Below are 22,110 nucleotides of genomic sequence, written 5' to 3' on the forward strand. Positions count from 1 at the left end.
ATCACTAGACGCATCTTGATCATCCGGTGGTTATAGGCTATTTGAAGTTGCGTGAAAATCAATGAGGCGCCCTCTAGAGGACCTAATATGAAATAATAAAAAAAAACACATACATAAAACATACACAAACTCACGTCAAATTAAAAAAAATCTAATTTAAAAAATCAAATTAAATCCAATCTAATCTAACTACTCCACTCCAATTTCATCAGTCATCCCGTGATCATGGTACCTGCAACAGTGTCGAAATATTGGGAGTCTCATATCCCTGATTTAAACGCGGTAAGAACCCGTTATTATGTGTTTTAATTATGACATAAATTGAGGTTGAAAATACATTTTTTTTTTCAAGGATATCATGTTGGGTATCAAATGAAAGGGCTTAATTTACACTATAATTAACATTATATATAGCTTTGACTAGCGAGTTTTCTTGCATTTACGCAATAATTACGTTTAATTGATACTATCTGCTCAGACATGCTCCGGATAGGTTTTTTCTCCAAATCTTGCATAAGACACACAACGGAAGCACGTTATCTTAATAAATAAGCCTCCGAAATAATATGAATAAAAATAAAACTAAAAACTAAAACCCAACTACGGAAAAGTCGTGAAAATTCTTGTTTGATACTTTTCAGAGGGCAATTTTTCTGTAGTCGGCTTTTAGTTTTAAAACTTTTATTTTTATTTTGTATTATAATGATTGTGAATTGTGAACGTAGGTACGCTTCAATTGAAATTTTGAAGATCGACCGACGTTATGTAAAGTATATATTATTCGACATAATCTAATTATGAACATCTTTAGGATCCCTAAAACAACTTGCAGAAACAGATTTGGCCACTAAGTATTGAGAAATTCAACACATCCTGAGGATGCGATAGGCTCTTGAAGGGCAAAACACATGCCGATATGTACTATTTGTTTCGGTTTTGCTACATTGTCTACATGTGCTCGTATAGAGGGCGGCGGTGCCCCTAAAGCCATTACCATATTATCATATCATTAGTCGTAATGGAGTTCTGCAAAGTAATTGTGATCTTCTCGTCCATTATCCTTTTCATTTAGGGTTCCATGTAGCTATCGCTATATATTTATCGCCGCGAGCAAGTGCATTGAGAATACAATTTGTGGATTTCTCCATGGTATAACAAAACCATGTATACTCAAAAGTGACAGCTAACATAATATCAAGGTTAGCCCAGCTGACATCATCCCATTGTCATCCCACCCTGCGTTGCCATTTTGTAAAAAATAAAGTATGTACCCACATCCAATGTTTTTATATTTACTTTGCAAGGAAATTTTGAACTTTAGTAAAAGATTTACTTACAGTTTTAATGATTTTGATATATGTAACACTTAATCAATGGGCTAGCAATGGCGGCTAGTCATAGGATTGAGCAAACCTGGTCTTTTTATACCAAGGATTTGTCTACGTTTCAAAATTTCTTCAACACCAGCGGCTTTAGGTACATTATAGCATACAAGTGTATAGGAGTATACCATATTTTTTATATAATTATCTATAAATATTGACCGTAACTCTTTATCTCTTTAGTACGCACATTATTTTTCTGATCATTGAAGGTCAGCTGGAAGAACTGATGTCTACTACAGATAGGCTTACCACTGATACGTATTTAGTTTTGTAAATATTATGGTTTTCTGGAGGTTAAGAATGAGGAAGTTGTCAGCCCATCAACTTATAATTAGATACTTTAATTCATCAACATAGACATAACAGAGCATCAGGCCTGTATTCTGTATCCTTGAAGGGGTTGGCAGTACCTATATACATGTACTCCTCGCCGGCTACGTTTAAATCCCATGTAATAGGGGCGGGTCTATTGCCAACCGGGCACAAATCCTGGAAACCACGTGATATCAATAAATCTATGATTCAAACTTCGAATAGTAATACTATATTGACTTCTCCGGCACGTTTTTGTTGATATTCTTGTCGTTGCTCTCACGAAACGTAAATACCTGATTACTCCTCGCATTCCGGGTACTTATTAAGACAGTTCTGTTTTTCACTTACCGATCGATACTATAATTATTCTTACATGGGTATGTGCTTTATCTTTGTTATTTAGCTAGTGTCCTAACCCACCCAGGCGTCACCGAGACGAGACTGGTATTAAATATGTTCTTGTAGTTATTAAATAGCTTGCAATGTCACATCGATTTAAAAGATGCGTTGCTGTTGAAGTTTCTTGTCATTTCGTCTCCACGGCCATAACACCTTGCAAAATGACGTAGATTCAAAAATGTTAAATTGACCATCAATAATAACCCTGACACCAGGCTTAATAAGGTTGGTTATCCACCTCACAACCCATACGATAGAAGAAGAATTGACCATCAATAAGATTATCTATGATAATTACGTTGAATAAATGATTCGGATTTCTGATTTTATGACAACGACGAACAGAACTTTTTCTTTCTTCATCTTTCTTCTTCAAATTTGTTTACTAATATTGGTAGTGCTCAGAATGGAGAATGGCTGCGAGGGTTCAATGGTTAATAAGAAACCATTAAAAATCCTTCAAATTCTGTTCTATTCTGATAGAGGTAAGCTTGTTAATCAGTCAGCTGCGTTGTAAAATTTTCTTTTTAACACGCTTTTGTTTCTTAAACGATTCATATTATTATTTCTAATCAAAATTTTTTACAGATTTTTAGACCACCGATCATTTTATTCGTCACAACTTAGTATTTAATCTGTCAGAACTAGGTTATCAGTTGACCTACGAAGTGCGTCGTAGTGATTTTGAGACGACGTCACAGGTTTAGATGTGTTTGTTTTAGGACGGCATTACACAAATCAGAAGCCGTTATTATTGTAAGTATAACTCTCATCTATCATCAGATATCCTCTATTATCTGATATTTTTTGTTGCAACTTAAGGCGTTTCTAATATTTAGATAGGTTTCTCCCTCTAATATTGTCTCTATATTTACAATTTGGATTTTATGTCAAACTAATTTATAATTTCGTTTTAGAATTGTAGTTTATCTATCGACAAATGAGGTTTTGATTTACATTTTTAAATGAATTTGCTGAAATTAACTTAAATTATCAATTTTGGCGTAGGATGAAACTGGTAAGCAGAAGATTAAAATTTTGATAAGTTCTTCATAATGCTTCATTGGACCACTATATTTTTGAGGTCCTATTAAAACCAAACAAGTACGATTTCAATGACGGCATTTTATTTGCGGGGAAAAATTCATAGCGGTAATAACTCAATTATGATAGTGAAAGAAAAATGAACGATTTTGCTATGATGGATTCAAAGGTTTTTTCAGGATGAACTTCTTTTAATTTGAATGCCTTCCTAATTAAGTTATTGCCTTGGCTCAAATATCAAATATCCTTAGATTAGAACTTTATTGCGAGAGAACTGTTTAAATTTCTACTTAACATATCCTACATTATCTATAGTATTTTATTGGATGTAGACTGCTCATTAGGGACTCACTTTTCATTAGGGAATAACAAGCACTTAACATTGTTCTAAACACATTCCTAGCAACCGCGTAGGTATAAATAAGCTGAAAGCTTTCATGGAAATAAGCAATCTACGTAAGTGACTCCTACGCTCTCACCAGCTTTGTATTTCACTTTTATCTTTTGCCACAACAGCAGAAAGTGCATGAAACTTAATATTACTTTACTTATGGTGTCATTCTTCGTGTTTGGGTCACGTTTACCGCATTATTTTACTTCCAGTAATTTAACGTAAGCACGTAAAATACGTGTAAAAAGGAATAGATACCAGTAGTCTAACAAAATGATATATTTTTTTTATTTTTGTCAAGAATAAGCATAACGTGAACATTATCAAGTACCCTTAGTGTACCGCCAGTGTCCACGAATACGACGAATACTATACCACGAATACTCGTCATCAGGAGTCTAGTGATTTTTTTTGACGTAACTTATTGTAGATTTGTCTCAGATGGCATTAACTACTTGGCCGGAGCAACTTTCTTCAACGTGGTCAAAAGTGGATTTAGGGAAGGGTCATTGGGGGACATGACCCCCCCACCCCCCTGGGTGGCCACTGTAATTTTATCTTATTCTCTACAGAGATAGGCCATATGTGCTACCTGGTAACCCACTGACATGAAAAAACTGTATTCGCCCCTGAATATAGTACCAAAGTTCATATTAAATTCGATGCTGTAAGCTTTCTTCCTTTACTCACTATAATTGCTAATTTATTAGTTTAAGGAAACAGTGTAAGACTAGAGTTCCGTATAGTAAGTCCCTTAGGGCTGCGCTTACGCAAGCCTTCTTATCGATTGGTCGCGCCTGCGTAACACTCACGCCGTTCTAAACAGGGTCGTTCACCCGGCCATTCACGCAAAACGCAAAATGCCTAGATTTGGAAACTTTGTGGACAGACCGGCCAGCTGCACTCCAATTACATTGTTAAGCGAAATGCGTTCACACAACTACATTCGAACAAATATATTCGGGACCGCCAGTCGCTATGTGATAGGTACGTACTATCTTTCTTAACCGTCAATTTTACATATTTTGCACAATCATGCTATCTATCTTTTTCTGTATTACAACTTTATAAATAAACAGTGACTACGGAATAAAAATATTACGCAGTCGGGCCGTGAAATAACTTTTCAGATGACACGAGACAAGACCTTTTTAGGTGCCTACTGGAGATAGGAAAAATTCGATATCTGTTTATTTCTTCATCGAAAACATTAAATTAGCTTATCAAACCTTACTTACATAATGAAGTACAATAACATGTTGCGAGAATCGCGCTTGGTACGTAATCTGAGCAGAGTTTCGGGTTACGTCGGAATTGTCGTATTGCAGTCACGGGAAGACATTACTATTTGGCAATATAAAAATGAGCTCTATCACAACGATGTAGGTTTTAGCCGAGGGGTCTGGTTTTGATGGTTAGTTGGTACGATTACGATTTCGACACGGCACCGTTCGGGCAGGTCGACACCGCTTCCACGTAGAGACATGCGACCCACCTACGACGTATGCGCAGCGTTAACTTCAACGACACCTGAAATACGAAACGTTCAACAGGTACATACTAAATACTATTATTCCAGAAAAATATATATTAGGCTGTTACTAGAAAAACCAATAATGGACACTTGATAATTTATTAACTTAAGTACATAAAACATTTTCAACGGTCTCCCGCACTTTCCGGTATTTTCCATTAAGTTCTGTTTATGTTGCATTTGACCCGACCTTCTCACCCCAGGCCCAAACCGATATGACGAACTTATGCTTACTATTTTAAAAGATACTGTTTGATTAAAAACGTAAGACAAAAAAATATTATCTTTCTCCACACTCGAACATTAGGTATATTTGTAAAAATGTGTTACGTAGCTAACATATTATTATTGAAAAAAAAATAACATAACATGATGTTTATCTACACGTGAATTGAATGTTGTTTTTATTCATAACAGTCCGCGTGTAAGATGTGTCCTGTGAAGTTATAGGGCTTTGGTTATCAATAACTTTATCATCGTTCCACTGCAAAAATGTGTCACCTACTTTTTACACATTGAAGGTCGGCGATAATAATCTTTTTTTTATATTAATAATTATTTTAAATGGCATAACACGCGTGTCAGGGACAATGAGATAACGCATGTCCTAGACATCATTAAATTGGCCAAAAATGTAACTGTCAATGTTGTTAGGTCAGCTTGTTGCTACGACTGAATCTTACTATTGCCACAAAATACATTATAGTACAACTTATTGCTAATCTATCAATATTAGCGCATCCCAATACAAAATCTTCACCGAAGAATAGCAGAATCTGATGATTAGACAACATACTTGAAAAACGCAAAGAAAGCATAGTAAAATAAAAAAATAGTAAATTAGCATTTAGTCATTTTGAGTACGCTGGGGGAAAGTGAATCATACAAGATATTCAAAGATTTATAGTTACTTATAGAAAAAATATTTTTCATACAAACTTTTTCGGGAAATGCCATTGTGGGCAACCTGACTTCACAATGCAAAAACTGATAAATTTTAAGATTTGTTTTAGAAGATTGTAGTGGCCAATTACATGTTAAGAAACCTTTTTATGACAGTATTAGTGGCGCTTCTATTGACGAAAGTTGCCTTTTAAATACACTAAAGGTAGGTAGGTACCCGCTTCACTTAATTCGTACTCAATTCACACACGCTCATGTATCAACTTGATATGTACATTATGGTAAATAGACGACGTCATGGTCATAAGGTAAACAACTTACTTAGATTTATAGTTGTCACGGAAAATAACACCACTCATTGTATTCCATACCTACACTTTAAGAATATGATTATGTAAATAGGTACTATTATTATTAACTCTTATATAAATAATCTTAATAAATCAAGTTATTCGAGTATATATAGTGATTTAAAAGAGATAAAAAATGGTAATTACATCAAAACTTTATGCCTATAATGACAAAAATAATATAAAAATAAATCCTTATCCGCAAACTTAGATCTTGCAATAAAAATAATTTACTATTATAACCTGAAACAACATTGAACTTAGTAAACTAAGTGGTCAAGGTAAATTGCCTTGAAGCGAACATGAAAATATTTTCGTGTTGCTAGGCCGCGTCACCCCTGCCTCCCCAGTTCCTCGCGTTTGTTTTGACTTCTCGCGCTCGCCGTAGCGGCGCCTACAAACAAGTGATGATAAATTAGTTTTCGCAATCGAGATCACGTAGGTATTCGCTTATAACTAGAACACTCACGCGTTATGCCTAATTTCATTTTTTTGTAAAAATGCAGGGTTTGCACCGACTTCATAAGACACCTGTAGTGGAGTCACGTAGCTCGCCCAATTGCATTACTGCTCTGTTCTAGTTTTTTAGTATCGATTGACGTATACAGCGTTATGTTAGCATAATTAATAACATAGATCATGACCTTTACATCATGATCTGGCAAACCCGATCTTAGGGTCCGTGTATATTATCAATCTAATATTATTATTGAAATATTGTTAGTGATGATGGACATTCAGTGATAAAGTCACATATATGTCAAGGAGTAAATAAACGAGGATAACCAAACAACGCGTTCGCGCATCTGTTCATGGTCTGAGAACAATAGTAAGTACATAGGTAAGCCGGTGTTTGCAGTGAGAGCGTTGACCCAATTGACGTGGAAACAGTCCATGGCAGAAATTATATCATAACTTTTACATAAGTGTAACACCAGTAATCTTGGGCTATTTCGGGCGTTTGCGACGTGCAAGGCGTACTTAATCGTCGTAATCGATTTTTACCTACACTCAGCATGAACAATTGCAACTCTCGCTGTAGGTAGGTGCCTAATCATAATCATATATTTATGCTTTGCAATAGGGTTTTTATGTTCATAATCTATATTAAATCAACCATTAAGATTTAACGGAAATGACTAATTAGGTGTATTCGGGAATTAGTGTCACTTTTGTAGGTCCTTCATAAACTACTGGCCTCACTGAATATGAAAACCTTCAAAAATATTCCGTCAGAGTAGGAAGACATTGCTGCTGATTAGACATTCAATAATATTGTCAAGTCATAGATAAAAATAGAGTTTGAGGCCAATTATATAATACTTGATTTTCAATATTTTTCCTGCATTCCACGTGTTTCTGTCAAGTTATTCAAAACCACTTCAAGTTGTTTTTATTCTTAGCTTCTGAGCTTTTTAGATAAAGGACATCGATACAAGACAAGATTGAGTTTGCTGTTCTCATCTTATATATAGATATTAAGTTGTTATTTGCGAAAACCTATAATTGGCTTATTGTATAGTTATAACATAATCTATTATTTCTTTTGCTGTTGGTTTCCCGAAGAAAATAAAATAAATAAATAAAGTATTACTTCTCGTTTGAAGCTATTTCTAACTAGTTCCGAAGGGGACCGTAGCAGCTCAGACTCCAGTCGCCAGCGGCCTCGGAAAAGAACTTTTATGAAACTTCATAAAACTGTGATTTATATATTTTTATATATTTAGTATTTTTAAAGCTAGTTTCATTATTATTTACACTAAAGTAACATTATGTCCTACTCCTAATACAAGTGGGGTGTGCATTGATATCTGGCATTTGTAAATCGGTGCATATCGATAAAAGGGACGGTCATTGCCCTCGCAGCCGCGTACGCAGCTACACGCTTATCTAGCCGCTAAACTATTGTCTAAGATGACTCACAAAACGAACTCAAACTGACTGCATATTCCGGAATCAATTAACACATATCTTAAACAAATTAAGATATTTTCCGGTAAAATCCAAACTAATCCGGTCAAATAAAATTAGCCCATCTGTCAGTTTGCTTTGGAGTTTATTGCTCTATTTATTTTCCGAAGCCATGACACATTGAGGAACATTAAAGTGGGGAGGAATTTGTTTCCTTTCTACGCAATCATTTTTACCTTAACGTCACATATCATCACGGCCATATGTTCGAAGGGGTAGGCAGAGGTGTATAGTATATACACACTCCTCGCCAGCTGTTTTAAGTCCCATGCAATAGGGGTCGAGCTTATTGTCATTAACCGGGCACAAATACTGGAAAACACGTATAAATTATTTACGATCCAACCATGGATTCAAAGTAAGGAAGTCGAATTCAGTGGTTTAGAGGCGAAGACGGGATTGAAACCCGTGACTCTACGATGTAATTCACGCGATCTCGGAACGGGGGGCTGTCATGGATTGAAATCAAATCAGATCACATCAATTTAAAAATTGTAATATGTATTATAAAGCATTTTATTCAAGTAAGTACTTATTTCTAATTCTATGTTTCGTCGTCTTATGTAACAGGACCGCCAAAAATAGAAATAGGAAGGGGAGGCCTTTGCCAAGCAGTGGAATCTTGTAGAATACTATATTAAAATAAAATTACCTATTGTAATTGTACCCATTGTGTCCAGCCACAAACGAACTTTTTTGACTGTTTTTAATTTTTTCATTCTTATTAATCAAGACGGCCACAAAACACACCATTTGTCGGCAAATACTTAAATATATTCGGCCTCGAAATTCAGACATAGCTAAGATGCCTATTCTGACTAACAACAGTAGACTCTTCTTTAGACATTGGGGCGTCAGGCGCCCTGATACAATGACGTCAGCGTCTAGATATGAAAAACAAAAACATCTACGAAATGAAAAAGTAGTTTTTTTTGTTTAGATACTTACTAAGTTTGACATTGTTATAGTACATAAGTTTCTCGAAATTCATGTTTCTTTCCTAACAAACTTGATAAATTCTGCATTGCAGCATTCTGATTGTTTACACTTGTTCTGAACGAAACTTGTAGTTTCATTCTATTTTATTAGTTTCTATTCTATCCTCTATCCTATCCTATTAGTACAATAGGATATAATAATACCACCACCAAGAAACGGCGCATCATCACTACATAGTACAAAACAAAGTCGCTTTTTCTGTCCCTAAATCCCTATGTACGCTTAAATCTTTAAAACTACGCAACGGATTTTGATGCGGTTTTTTTGAGAATAGATAGAATGATTCAAGAGGAAGGTTTATATATATAATAACATCCATTAAATTGTGGAGAAATACTGTTATTTTTGAGGTTTTTAATGTGATGTTGTAAATAATTTAAATTTTTCCTCAGCATTACACCCGAGCGAAGCCGGGGCAGGTTACTAGTACTCTATAAATATAAACATAGCCTGTACCCCAGAAGGTGCGCTTGATGTATGCGCACGTTTTAAATTCATCTAAGTAAGTAATTCAACTGCACATTGAACCGTTACCGTAATAGGTACTAGCTCAAAAAAAAGTGCATCACTTCACGACATAATAGCCATAAATTGTCTAAAGCAGACTAATATTACATACATACTTCTTCTTCATCATGTGGGTTGTGACGTGGATTTCTAACCACATCAACCCTGGTATTATTGAGCCGCCAAAGGTCCCTGACGTGGATCAAGTAACGACTGCTTACTTACATCAGTAAGTAGTAACCGGGACCAACGGCTTAACGTGCCTTCCGAATCACGGATCATCTTACTTTCGGACAATCAGGTGATCAGTCTGTAATGTCATAACCAAACTAGGGATCACACAGTATTTTTTGTGGTGTATCTCGACCGGGATTCGAACCCGGGAACATACATACTTAAACTCACGCCTACCACCACTAATATTAGGTAAGTTCCAAGAAAAACGACATATATAATAGTTTGCAAAAATATGGAGAATTAACCTCCCATTTTATCAGGGACCTATTGGATAGACTACAAATCACAAAGCCCTATAACACGGGTTATGAAGCTCAATCCACATTGAGGAGGTACCGGTACCGTTCCGAGGGTAGTTTTTTTTTATATAAGTACGTTTGTACAGCCTCCGTGGTCTAGTGGTTAGAGCGTTAGGCTCACGATCTGGAGGTCCGGGTTCGATTCCCGATCGGGACATTGTCGAAATCACTTAATGAGACTGTCCTTTGTTTGGTAAGGACTTTTCAGGCTTGAATCACCTGATTGTCCGAAAAAGTAAGATGATTCCGTGCTTCGGAGGGCACGTTAAGCCGTTGGTCCCGGCTATTAGTCGTAAAAACACCTCCACCAACCCGCAGTGGAGCAGCGTGGTGGAGTATGCTCCATACCCCCTCCGGTTGATCGAGGGGAGGCCTGTGCCCAGCAGTGGGACGTATATAGGAAGTTTATGTTATGTTTATGTTTACGTTTGTATGAGTTCACACAGAAATCCACAGCAAAATTGAGCTCGCAGTTTCATGCAAACTACCGCTTCGCGTACCGGAATGCTCCCGGTAGGTACCGCCTGTGTATGCATCGAGCTTAAGAGACAGTAGAACGTAGTTATCAGTAATCGAGGAGTGCTGAAATAAGCCCGGCTAAACTCTAGCCGTGCTGTATAGCTGAGATACGCTCTAGGCTCTACCGCTAATCGGCTATTGCGGCGTGGATTACTATTGAATAATACTGAAGCCAGCTTGGAGAAACGAATACTGTAATACAGTATTTAAATAGCTCATGTGCATATTATACATTTTTAAGTATGTACGCCCTCCGCTGTCCAGTGGTTGAGCGTCGGGCTCACGATCCGGAGGTCCCGGGTTCGAATCTCGGTGGCGACATATCACAAACACTTTGTGATCCCTAGTTTGGTTAGGACATTACAGAGTGATCACCTGATTGTCCAAAAAGTAAGATGATCCGTGCTTAGGAATGCACGTTAAGCCGATGGTCCCGGTTACTACTTACTAATGTAAGTAAGTAGTCATTACACAACCTTACCCCAGGCTTGATGAAGTAGGTAATTCACCTCACAACCCACATGATAGAAGAAGAAGTGTGTGCCTGGCATGGCTCTACTGAAGGGCGGAAGATCTTGAAAGATAAATTAAGTTTGACCTGTGCACAACGTTCCTTTAACGCCGCTTCAGCACCAACCTCGTCAGCAGGGGCTCGGTACAGAGGTTTTAGCAACTGCCACCATGAAAAGCATAAGTAGTGTTGTAATGGGTTGGTATTTGTAGATAGTATTGCGCTGTATTGGGCTGGTTTTCCAGCGGGTTGGAAGGTCAGACAGGCCGTCGCTTCTGTAAAAAGCCGGACCTGTCAAATCTTCAGGTTAGGTAAGCGGACCCTGTGAAAAAAGGGAGATGGTGATGATTGCGCTGATTGCAAATAAATATTATACAGATGACGATAATAATATTAGCCTCTTGTATTTTTCAAACATCGCCGTAAGTTCGTTCTACCAACATAGTTTACGCTACAAGAAGCCTGTAAACAGTAAGGACAAATTACTGTTCCAGTAGGTATTACCTATCTACGCCCATTATCGCCCCTTGCACCATTCTCCATTGTCTAGTCCTGTAAACCTAGTAAAATTTGAGCTTTAACATAAATATAGGTAATCCGATACAAATTGCAAGTACTTTGTTTAGTCTATGAAGCAATTTGTTTACAATGGATTTGTAAAATAGACGCTATTACTTACTTAGCTTTTCATATAAGCCAAGTATATCTAATGTAAGCGACCTACGGAATAAAATAGATAAGTACAAGGACAAAAAGAGAGATTAATATTATTCTAGAACATTATGTAGGTAATTTTACCTACATAAGCTAAGTAAAAGTAGTATCTACTCCTATAGGTACTTAGCTATAGGTATGTAAAACAGATGATCTGCGTTCACGGACGGGTATTTTACCCAAAATCATTAATGAATATTAGTTTGAACGCAATACGATTCTACAAACCCACTTAAAGCTAATTAAGTAAAATTGCTGTTCTTTGATTATCGTCCTTATAGTTTGCACGTCAAAGTTATCGCTAGTTATCACTATTGAATCTGGACGTTCACGGAAATCATTGTGGAAGGACTTTTGTTTAAATTGGATAAAGTATCTGTGATGAGTACTTACCTACACGGCCCAGTGTTTACGGCCTGCGTGGTCCAGTGGTTGAGCGTTGGACTCACAAACCGGAGGTCCCGGGTTCGACTCCCGATGGGGAAAATCTATTTATGATCCTTAGGACATTACAAGCTGATCGAATATCCGAAAGTAAGATGATCCGTGCTTCGGAAGGCATGTTTAGCCGTTCGTCTTGGCTACTACGTACTGGTGTAAGTATGTAGCCGTTACATCAGCCATGTCAGGGGCCTATGGCGACTCAATAATAACCCTGACACCAAGGTTCTTGAGATTGGTCATCCACCTCACAACCCACACGATAGAAGAAGAATATTTACCTACTAGGGTAGACAAACTGTTGACTTATCGTTGTATGTAGGAACGTTGGACGAGCGAAATATGATAGGAAGAGGTATCTTATCCATATGATACCTAAATAGAGGAAATTTATTATTTTTCAAGGCATGGTGACATGTCTATAGCTATAGAACTAAAATCTTGGTACCGTCTTACGTAAATTACTTAAAAGTATTTTTACTAAACTATTTACATCATCATCACCAGCCCATTAACGTCCCCACTGCTGGGGCACGGGCCTTCCCTATGGATGGATAGGAAGATCGTCCCTATGGATGGATAGGGAGATCGGGCCTTAAACCGCCACGCGGGCCCAGTGCAGATTGGTGGTTATTAACGACTGCTATGCAGCCGGGACCAACGGCTTAACGTGCCTTCCGAAGCACGGAGGAGTTCGATATGAACTTTTTTTTGTGGTCATCCATCCTATGACCGGCTTTTGCGAAAGTTGCTTAACTTCAACGATCGCAGACCGAGCGCGTTTACCGCTGCGCCACCGAGCTCCTCAACTATTTACATACTTGCCACCAAATCATAAAAAAAGTTCTAGCCAGAGGTACATGAAGCCAGGGAAAATCTATTGGAAATTGAAATAGTGTAAATAACAAAGACAAATGACACGATTACTTGAATCTTATGTTGACTCAAAGCTTTCGTATACACTGTAAACATCTCTAAGAAAATTTTCCTTGTTTACGACTTTAAATTGAAAATAATCATACCACCAACGGCATTATAATTATGCTTTGAATCAACAAATGCATGTTTACTACAAAAATAATTGCAATTTATAATTAGTTACTCTAGGTAGTAAGTAATAACTGCGTTCTTATCATTTACTTAGGACATTTAAATACATTTCTACAACGTGCAGGAGGTAATTTCGTGATTATAGTTTCCAATAGTTAGATTCCAATAGTTTCCAAGTACATGTCATAGGTTCCTGTCGCTGCTAATTACGAACTTACGACCCTCTAGACGAAATCAGGCATTCATCCACTTTAGTAGTAGACATTCCAGCTAGCGTTTATCCTGGTTGCTAAGCAACTATGCTTTTTTCTAAGTTTTTGTTTCAGGCTATGTATGTAACGTAATATTATAAATACGTTACGTAGGTAAGTACCTTTATTGTATTTAATTTATCACGGATATATATTCTTACTTCGAACAGTTTCGAACAATAAATGAGCTTAATTATTTCTATATCTTCGTTCTTATTTCAAATCTCGTCTCTACTCGTCGTCGACTTTCGACTTAATACCTAATGTTAAAGATAATTCTATTCCAAGGAGAATTATACGGAGAATATTGTTGTCTTTTATGTTTCTACGCTTCGTTAGCAAAGTGCTCTATCTTATACGCTATGTCTTACTCCTTGATTTATGCACATACTTACTATCATACATTAATACTCATGGGACAATGTTACTTAATTTTCTAGCGGGATTTTCGTTATTTTCCATTTACGTACTATTTCTTTCTTCATCTTATATTATGAAATGGTATTTCTCTACAATACCTACTACTTGATACTTATTAAACAAATTCCGATTGACATCTCTGAACATAGCTAAGGTCAGCTACGCTTTATCATTCACGATAATGAAACTTTAAAATAGTAAGTACTTTGGTTCTATCAAGTAAAACGTTATTTATTTTTGTATCATTTAATAATTGACAATTATATATTTTTTCATTAATATTAAAAAGGAGAATATTAGATAGAAAACGTACTGACTCGGGCGGGATTCTAAATACTGAAGCCGTCTCGTATTGTTACGGTTTTAATCATTACCACAGCCAGAGTCCGGGCATTTCATTCTTACCGTCTGCTGCCTAACGTGTAAATGCTAGCGAGAAGACATCCCGCACGCTCTTCGTTACTCCTTTGTGGAAGTAAGACCCGGGGGTGAGGTTAGCACCCGATATGAATTAGTGCGGGGCGGAGAATAACCCTTCTACAAGAAGTAATATTCTTTATTCTATGCTATTACACCACTGGTTGTATTTTATGACTTTTCCCTAAGCACGGGTAGGTGCTATAATAACAAAGATCATCGACTAAAATTAAGTTCTCGAGACTCTATTTTACAGTACTTACAGAAAATTTTGATTTTAGAAATCCATACTTACCCACTTGCCAGTATAATGGGCCATGTGAAGCTTAATCGGATCAGTTAATCACTTACATAACCTCGGTTTTTAAAAGCTGAGTTTAGTTTGTGAAATTGTGGTGTCGCTTAGAGGTCGGCCGCGTAGTGCTCGGTCCAAGGCTTCGAGTGCGTGTCGTCGACCCGCCGTCACCTTGCTCACGACAACTTACGCAATTCGTTGTTCTTATCATCTGCATGCACACCCGAGCGACCTCGATTGCCCCGCAGCCCGCACCCCTCGCCGAATTTCCACGCTCGCTGCTCGCCGCTCTGCATCGAGACCAATTGCTACTCTACTCTGAGGTCATCTCCAAAGTCAAAGCTGGATATTAACATTCAGCAACGCTAGCCACAAACGCGCCAGTAACTTAACGTGACTATTGCTACAAATGACAAAGATAAAACGTGATGATTTCCCAAATTTAAGTACTTGTTTTCGCATAGTTGGTAGTACAGTATTCATACTTTAATTAACTTTACGTTATGTTTACAAACTTCATTAATTCATTGCGCTAAACATCAACATTGAATATTGACTCTACTATACAATCTACATTCGTAGCTTTCAATGCCCACAAAAGTAAGTCAAATAAAGTCGTATAATGCAGTAACTGCTAGTTCATAATTAAAACAGTAATTTATATTATATTTAAAAAATACGGAGCGTACCTACATCTTGCAATAGCCGCGGTCTACGGAGTGCTACGGCGCTCGTAGCGCGTCGCCGGCCGGCGCGGAAAAGCGCAGAGAGAGGAGCCGGTGGGACGAGCCTGCGCACGCGCCACCCCGGCAGCGCGCGTATTTATTCGCAAGGCCACGCCAGCGGCCCGCAGTGCGCACACGACGCTCGCACGCGATATACAATCACGGCGTTCACGGCATCGCATCATCGCGATTTACGCTCCGCGCACTGATGTTGTACGCGATCTACTGAAAATATATTTTAATTTTTAAACTTGTCAAAAATATAAACTGTAACGATGTTATCTATTCTGACGAACTCTAAACTGTTGTGGGGGCTGTGGCAAGTGATGATCTGGTGTGCGTCGCGGACGTCGGTGCCGCTGCTGCTGGCGGCAGGCGTGCTGGCGCTGGCGGCGCGGTTGGTGGCGGTGCTGCAGGAGATGCGCAAGTTGCCGCCGGGCCCGTGGGGGCCACCCGTCGTCGGCTACCTGCCCTTCGTCGGCGTGCGCCACAAGACCTTCTTGGAGCTGGCGCGCAACTACGGCGCGCTGTTCTCGGCGCGGCTTGGCAACCAGCTCACCATCGTGCTCAGCGACTACCGGGTCATCCGCGAAGCTTTCCGCCGCGAGGAATTCACCGGCCGCCCCAGCACTCCGCTCATGCATACCATTGAGGGACTCGGTAAGTTATCGCAAATTGATGCTTACATATTTAAATTGCTATGAAAAGTCTCTACAAAATTCACGATTGTATTTATAAAACTTAAATATTTTCAAAATACTAAATAACTTAATTATCTAAATATAAATAATGCAATAATTTTTATTGTAATATTTATTTCTCAAATAAAATAAAAAAAACTATAATGTCATAAGTTGCCGGCTTACAATGTAAGCCGGCACTGCGTGCGAGTGGGTGGGCGCGGGGCGTGCGCCCCCGCCCCGCCTCCGTTGCGGCTGACATACAGCACTTCTTGAACTCTTCGCCTACAAAAATTAACCGTACCTGTGTTTGTACAGGCATCATCAACAGCGAAGGCCCTCTGTGGAAGAGCCAACGCCGCTTCCTCCACGAGAAACTCCGTGAGTTTGGCATGACCTACATGGGCAACGGCAAGAAAATCATGGAAGGCAGAATTAAGGTTTGTACCTGCCTCCTTCATAAATATTTACGACAAATTCATGTTTTTTGTATATTTTTTTTAAGTACACTTGCCAACGATCTTCAAATTCTGAATACTTATACAAAATGTATTTTCAGAATGAAGTGTATGAGCTGATGGACAACCTTCATCGGTCTGAAAGCGAAGCTATTGATGTGAACCCGCTTCTCGCTCTCGTCGTATCCAACGTCATCTGCGGCATCACCATGTCAGTTCGCTTCAGCCACGGAGACTCGCGCTTCGAACGCCTCAACGACCTCATCGAAGAAGGCATGAGGCTCTTCGGAGAAATTCACTATGGAGAATACATCCCTCTTTACAACGTATGTAACTTTACTAAACCAAGTTTATAGTTCTGACCTTTCAACAGCACCTTTCATTTTATCAATCTAAACGAAATTATTTTGATCCGCAGTATCTACCGGGTAAAGCTCAAGCGCAAGAGCGAGTGATGAGGAACCGCCAAGAAATGTTTGAGTTCTACCAGACACTTATCGACGAGCACCGGGAGTCTCTTAACAAGGACAACGCCAGGGACCTCATCGACGTATATCTTATCGAAATTGAGAAGGCCAAGAAAGAAGGCAGGGGAGGAGAGCTTTTTGAAGGCAGAGATCACGGTAAGTTACAATATATGAGATATATTTTATAATACCGAACTGTTATTTTAGAATAAAGTCTCTAACGATTCTACTATTTTTTAGAGCTTCAACTGAAACAAATCCTTGGCGACTTGTTCTCTGCTGGTATGGAGACCATCAAATCTTCCCTCCTGTGGATGATCGTGTTCATGCTGCGCAATCCGGAAGTGAAGCGGCGCGTGCAGGAGGAGATCGATACCGTGATCGGCCGTGAACGCCTGCCCAACGTAGAGGACATGCCTAACCTGCCCTACACCGAGACCACCATCCTCGAGACCCTTCGCATGTCCAGCATTGTCCCCCTCGCCACCACACACTCGCCTACCAAGTAAGTATCGAAAACATTAACAAAAAAGTTCAGCGACCTCTTACTGCTTACTAGAAAAATATAAGTCGCTCAATTACGACGACTGTCGAAACACAAATGCTAATTAATCTTTTTCTTGCAATAGGGACGTCAATCTGAACGGATACAGGATCCCCGCGGGCTCGCAAGTGGTGCCGTTGATCAACTGTGTGCACATGGACCCGAACCTGTGGGACGAGCCTAACAAATTCAACCCGAGCCGCTTCTTCGACGACGCCGGCAAGATCCGCCGACCAGAGTACTTCATGCCGTTCGGTGTCGGCAGGCGCATGTGCCTGGGAGACGTGCTGGCTCGCATGGAGATGTTCATGTTCTTCGCGTGCATAATGCACCAGTTCGACGTACAGATGGAGCCAGGCGCGGCGCTGCCGTCTCTGGAGGGCACGGTGGGCGCCACCATCGCCCCCGAAGCGTTCCGCGTGCGCTTCGTGCCGCGCCTTCTACCGTCCGCGCCCTCGCTCGAGCTCGGGCAAATCCGCCACGTCGGCTCTCACTGAGCCCCCAATCCCGCCTCTGCCCCACACCCACCAGTATTCAATGATCACTCGTTTTAGAGCGCATCGACGACCATTATTTAAGTTTTAATTATTTAAGTGACGACATCGCGGAGGCGACCGTCGAGGCTGTGCATAAAGTGTTCAATATATTAAACCGAACTTGTAACTTTAGATGTATTGAAAATTCCCATCGCTGAGATTATACGTAAAATTTAAAGCGTGTGAATTTGCAGTATTATCGAATCGTATCGTATTCGCTGTAGGCTCTCGATCCTTTAGATCGTTGCTGATCACACCGTATTACAATACAGCTATATCGGTAGGTCCATTATATCGTAAGTTCTAGTACCTATACCAAAATAAATGTATGTTCTAGGTCATTATTTATTAGTAGATTTCACCTGCAAGTGTTTGAGTACAATCTCAATCTGCTGCGTTCCATATCATGTTGAGTGAAGAATTACAAGTGTTCATTTGTATTTATAACGTCTCTAGTGTAACATGTACCTTCCGTGGTAGTGTAGCAACCGGCTAGTCTAAGAGCGATAGTATTGTCGCTGTCTACGATACGATTACATAGCTATAGTCTAGTTGTATCCTAGGTTAGCCATTATGGATTCATTCTATTTGCAACCAAGTTGCGGTGTACTGAACTACAATAGGTTAAGTCTTTTTTCATTTGTAACTCGCTATCATTTAGAGTTCATTGTTTACCTTAGCTTTGTATATAACGCTATATTTTATATCTAGACTTAAATTTGTATTAAGAAATAAATGGTAAAAAACTTGATTGAAATGAATATGTCGTTTAATTGTTTACGTCTGTCCATACATCTGTTCCTGTCATAACAATTGCGATTTATCACCGAGTTAATTGCCCATAACTCATATCTACCATAACAATTGCTGTAGGTATCCAACAGAGTACCTCCACCTACGTGTTATGAATTTGTCACGGTCATTCCAAATACTTCTATCGATAATTATTACGATTATATACGTGCACTTCATATTGACACATATAAAAGCTACTATTTAAGTAAGTACTGTTAGATAGAAAAGAATCGATCGACCTAATATCGACTGACAGATCACTATGCTAACAAACGTCACAACACTAGCTTACGTACTTTGACAGATCTAATTCTTAACGTTTTAGACGATTATAAAAATGTTAAATATTATTTAAATGTAATCAATAATTGTACGTAACTGGTCGTTCTGTTTAATAGTACTTACTTTACTTTGGACCGTATTATAATTCTATAATGTGTACATCCATTCCCCAAAATTCGGTGATAATAGCCTAGCCCACTGAATAGTTAATCCAAAACGACCTTTTGTTCCCAAATATGTACGTGTGTGAGGAGGCTCCTGTTTTATCGCACAAAGTACATTCACCTCACTCTTCATTCCATTTCATTTTTTAATGCCATATGCGGCAAATCTATTATAAGACACGTCAAAAAAGAATTCTTACAAAGCCAAATAATACATAATTAGCTTTTAAGAAAAATAAATTGGTTAGGGGAATAAAAGACATAAACGCACTCAAATTCTCTTTTTTTTATTTTCTAACAAAAATTATGTAGATGATCCCAAAACCAACTTAAAAACAAATTGTCAAATGCAATATTGAGGTGACTATTATTAACTTTTATTGAATGGCACAGAAACTTTTTTATTAAACATTAATTCGAGCATAACTATACAGTACATAGTTTTATTACGATTGCGAGGCACAGACTTATAATTTTTATTTTAATTTATTATTATAACCTACGCACAAACAAGCTTGTGAAATCACCCTAAAACCTTTTATTAACCAATAACTCTACTAGAATTAACTTCAATAAACGTACCATTTTAAATTTCTTGTTACCACGACAAGCTAATTGTAATTTTTGATTCATTGACGTACACCAAATACGCAGTCACTATTCTTATATTGAAAAGAGACATGGCTACTCACTACACCCAAAATTTTGTTTAATATAATATTTGATGATCTACTCCGCATTATAAAGGATCGCAGTAGAACATGACAGGCGGCGGCGCAAGAGTCACACCGACGGAGCCACGCATAGCTTCTTCCGAAGGCGGATTACCAGCCAACCTCACACGACGCCGACGAAACAGTCGCGCCACCAGCCCGCATGATAGCATACGTGACAATTCATCCCCTGGACACATACGTTTACCTGCCAAACCACAAAAAAATACATAAATTACCAAACAATGCCAACGATCTCGGAATCGTACAAAAAATAAGATCTTTGTACCAAAACATTATACCAGATTCCAAAAAATATAAACTTGACTGCACTAATCGATCAGGTCACGAAACTCGGCGTTGTTGATCATTGGCCTTTTCAAAACAATAGAGTCGTCCATATAAAAAATACTATAAGGCCTCAAAAGCCTCTTTACTGTTGCAAATAATGCTCAGGTAAATTCTCATCACCTGTGGATTAGCTTGCTTCAAACAACAACCCTTTGTTTTCCCAAGAAAATACTAAATAGAAAGTGTTACCTATACTATGTTCAAAATGAAAGTGGAAGGATTTCTATAATCTGTTCAACAGTTTCAGAGATAACCTCGAACAAACAAACAAACTTTTCCTCTTTTTTAATACTAGTTTACAAGTAATTTTATTCGTTTATCGTTCCTGTATTTTCCCACCTGTTTGGAAAGGTATAAACTCCTGTGGCTTAAGCAGGCTGCCGTCAGGAGCAAGGAATCGACTCGGTTTGAACTCCTCAGGATTTTCCCATACATCTGGGTCCATGTGGATAGCCCACTGCAGTGGTACTATCATCGCTCCTTTCGGGATTTTGTAGTTACCCAGATACGTGTCCTGTGGAATAACAATGTATTTATTTATCTCAATATATGTATTTATCTCAAAACTGTAAGCCACACATACTTGCATGCATCCATGAGGAATGCCAACTGGAACTATCGACCGAATACGCTGAGTCTCACAAATAGCTGCCATAAGGTGTGGTAAGAGAGCCCCGTCCAGTTCACCATCTTCAGGATACACTGACAAAATCTCTTTACGTACTATATCCTGTCAACCAGAATTTGAAGATAAGTTAATTTTAAGAGTACTGATACCATTAAATTAATACACTTATTTGAGAATAGTGCGACGAATTACCTGTTCTTCGGGGTATAGGGCCATATATAGCAAGAACCAGGCGAGTGTGACAGACGTGGTGTCAAGGCCTGCGCCGAACATGTCCGCCAGGAGATAGTGCAGCTGCTCGTCTCGCACATACCACGACGTCTCCTCCCCGCTCTCGAACCTCTTCTTCTGTTCCAACAGGAAATTGTCCAAAATACACTCGCCGTCTGTCGCAATCATACTTTCAGGATCAAAGTAATGCTCTTCAGTTTTCAAGGCGTGCTTGCTGTATTTCACGCATTTGATATGACCTTCAGGATGTTCGTTGAACAAATTAGCGTGTTCTGGGTACTCCGCACCCGTAGGCCTTTCTAATCCTAACATCTTGCGTCTTCTATTAATGATACTCGCGTATAATCTGTGGGTTTGAGCCTGGCCGCGAACCAACACCTCCATAGTTTTCCTTGTCGATGCAGAAAAGAATCTAAAAATAAACACATTCACAATCCCAAGCGTTTTTTGATCTTCGACCTTTTTAAAATACTTAGTTACTTATTTCGTAATCGAATAATTTTATTTTCGAAAATGTCAGAGGTTATTGACCTTCTTCATTGGTTTGGGTCGAAAACTACCTGCATACAACATAGGTTATGTAT

At 38.7% G+C, this 22,110-nt stretch overlaps 2 protein-coding genes across 3 annotated transcripts in view; one reads left to right on the plus strand and one right to left on the minus strand.

Annotated features, from left to right (window-relative positions):
- The first annotated feature begins 15,783 nt into the window (after nt 1-15,783).
- Nucleotides 15,784-19,123, plus strand: LOC126367261 (cytochrome P450 18a1). Its single transcript, XM_050010684.1, has 6 exons — nt 15,784-16,337; nt 16,676-16,797; nt 16,917-17,141; nt 17,234-17,438; nt 17,523-17,787; nt 17,912-19,123. Exons 1-6 carry the CDS (start codon nt 15,953-15,955, stop codon nt 18,321-18,323), a joined length of 1,614 nt encoding a protein of 537 aa, XP_049866641.1. The 5' UTR covers nt 15,784-15,952; the 3' UTR covers nt 18,324-19,123.
- Nucleotides 19,124-19,869: 746 nt separating this feature from the next.
- Nucleotides 19,870-22,110, minus strand: part of LOC126367255 (cytochrome P450 306a1) — a 45,106-nt gene continuing 42,865 nt past the window's right edge. For both annotated transcript variants that reach the window (XM_050010673.1, XM_050010671.1), the window contains exons 6-9: nt 21,488-21,938; nt 21,251-21,397; nt 21,007-21,181; nt 19,870-20,524 (exon numbers count right to left, since the gene is read on the minus strand). In XM_050010673.1, coding sequence (XP_049866630.1) covers nt 20,343-20,524; nt 21,007-21,181; nt 21,251-21,397; nt 21,488-21,938 — 955 coding nt within the window. In that variant the 3' untranslated portion in view covers nt 19,870-20,342. The remainder of the gene's footprint in view (nt 20,525-21,006; nt 21,182-21,250; nt 21,398-21,487; nt 21,939-22,110) is intronic.

This window comes from Pectinophora gossypiella, chromosome 6, assembly GCF_024362695.1.
Source record: "Pectinophora gossypiella chromosome 6, ilPecGoss1.1, whole genome shotgun sequence".
NCBI lineage: Eukaryota > Metazoa > Arthropoda > Insecta > Lepidoptera > Gelechiidae > Pectinophora > Pectinophora gossypiella.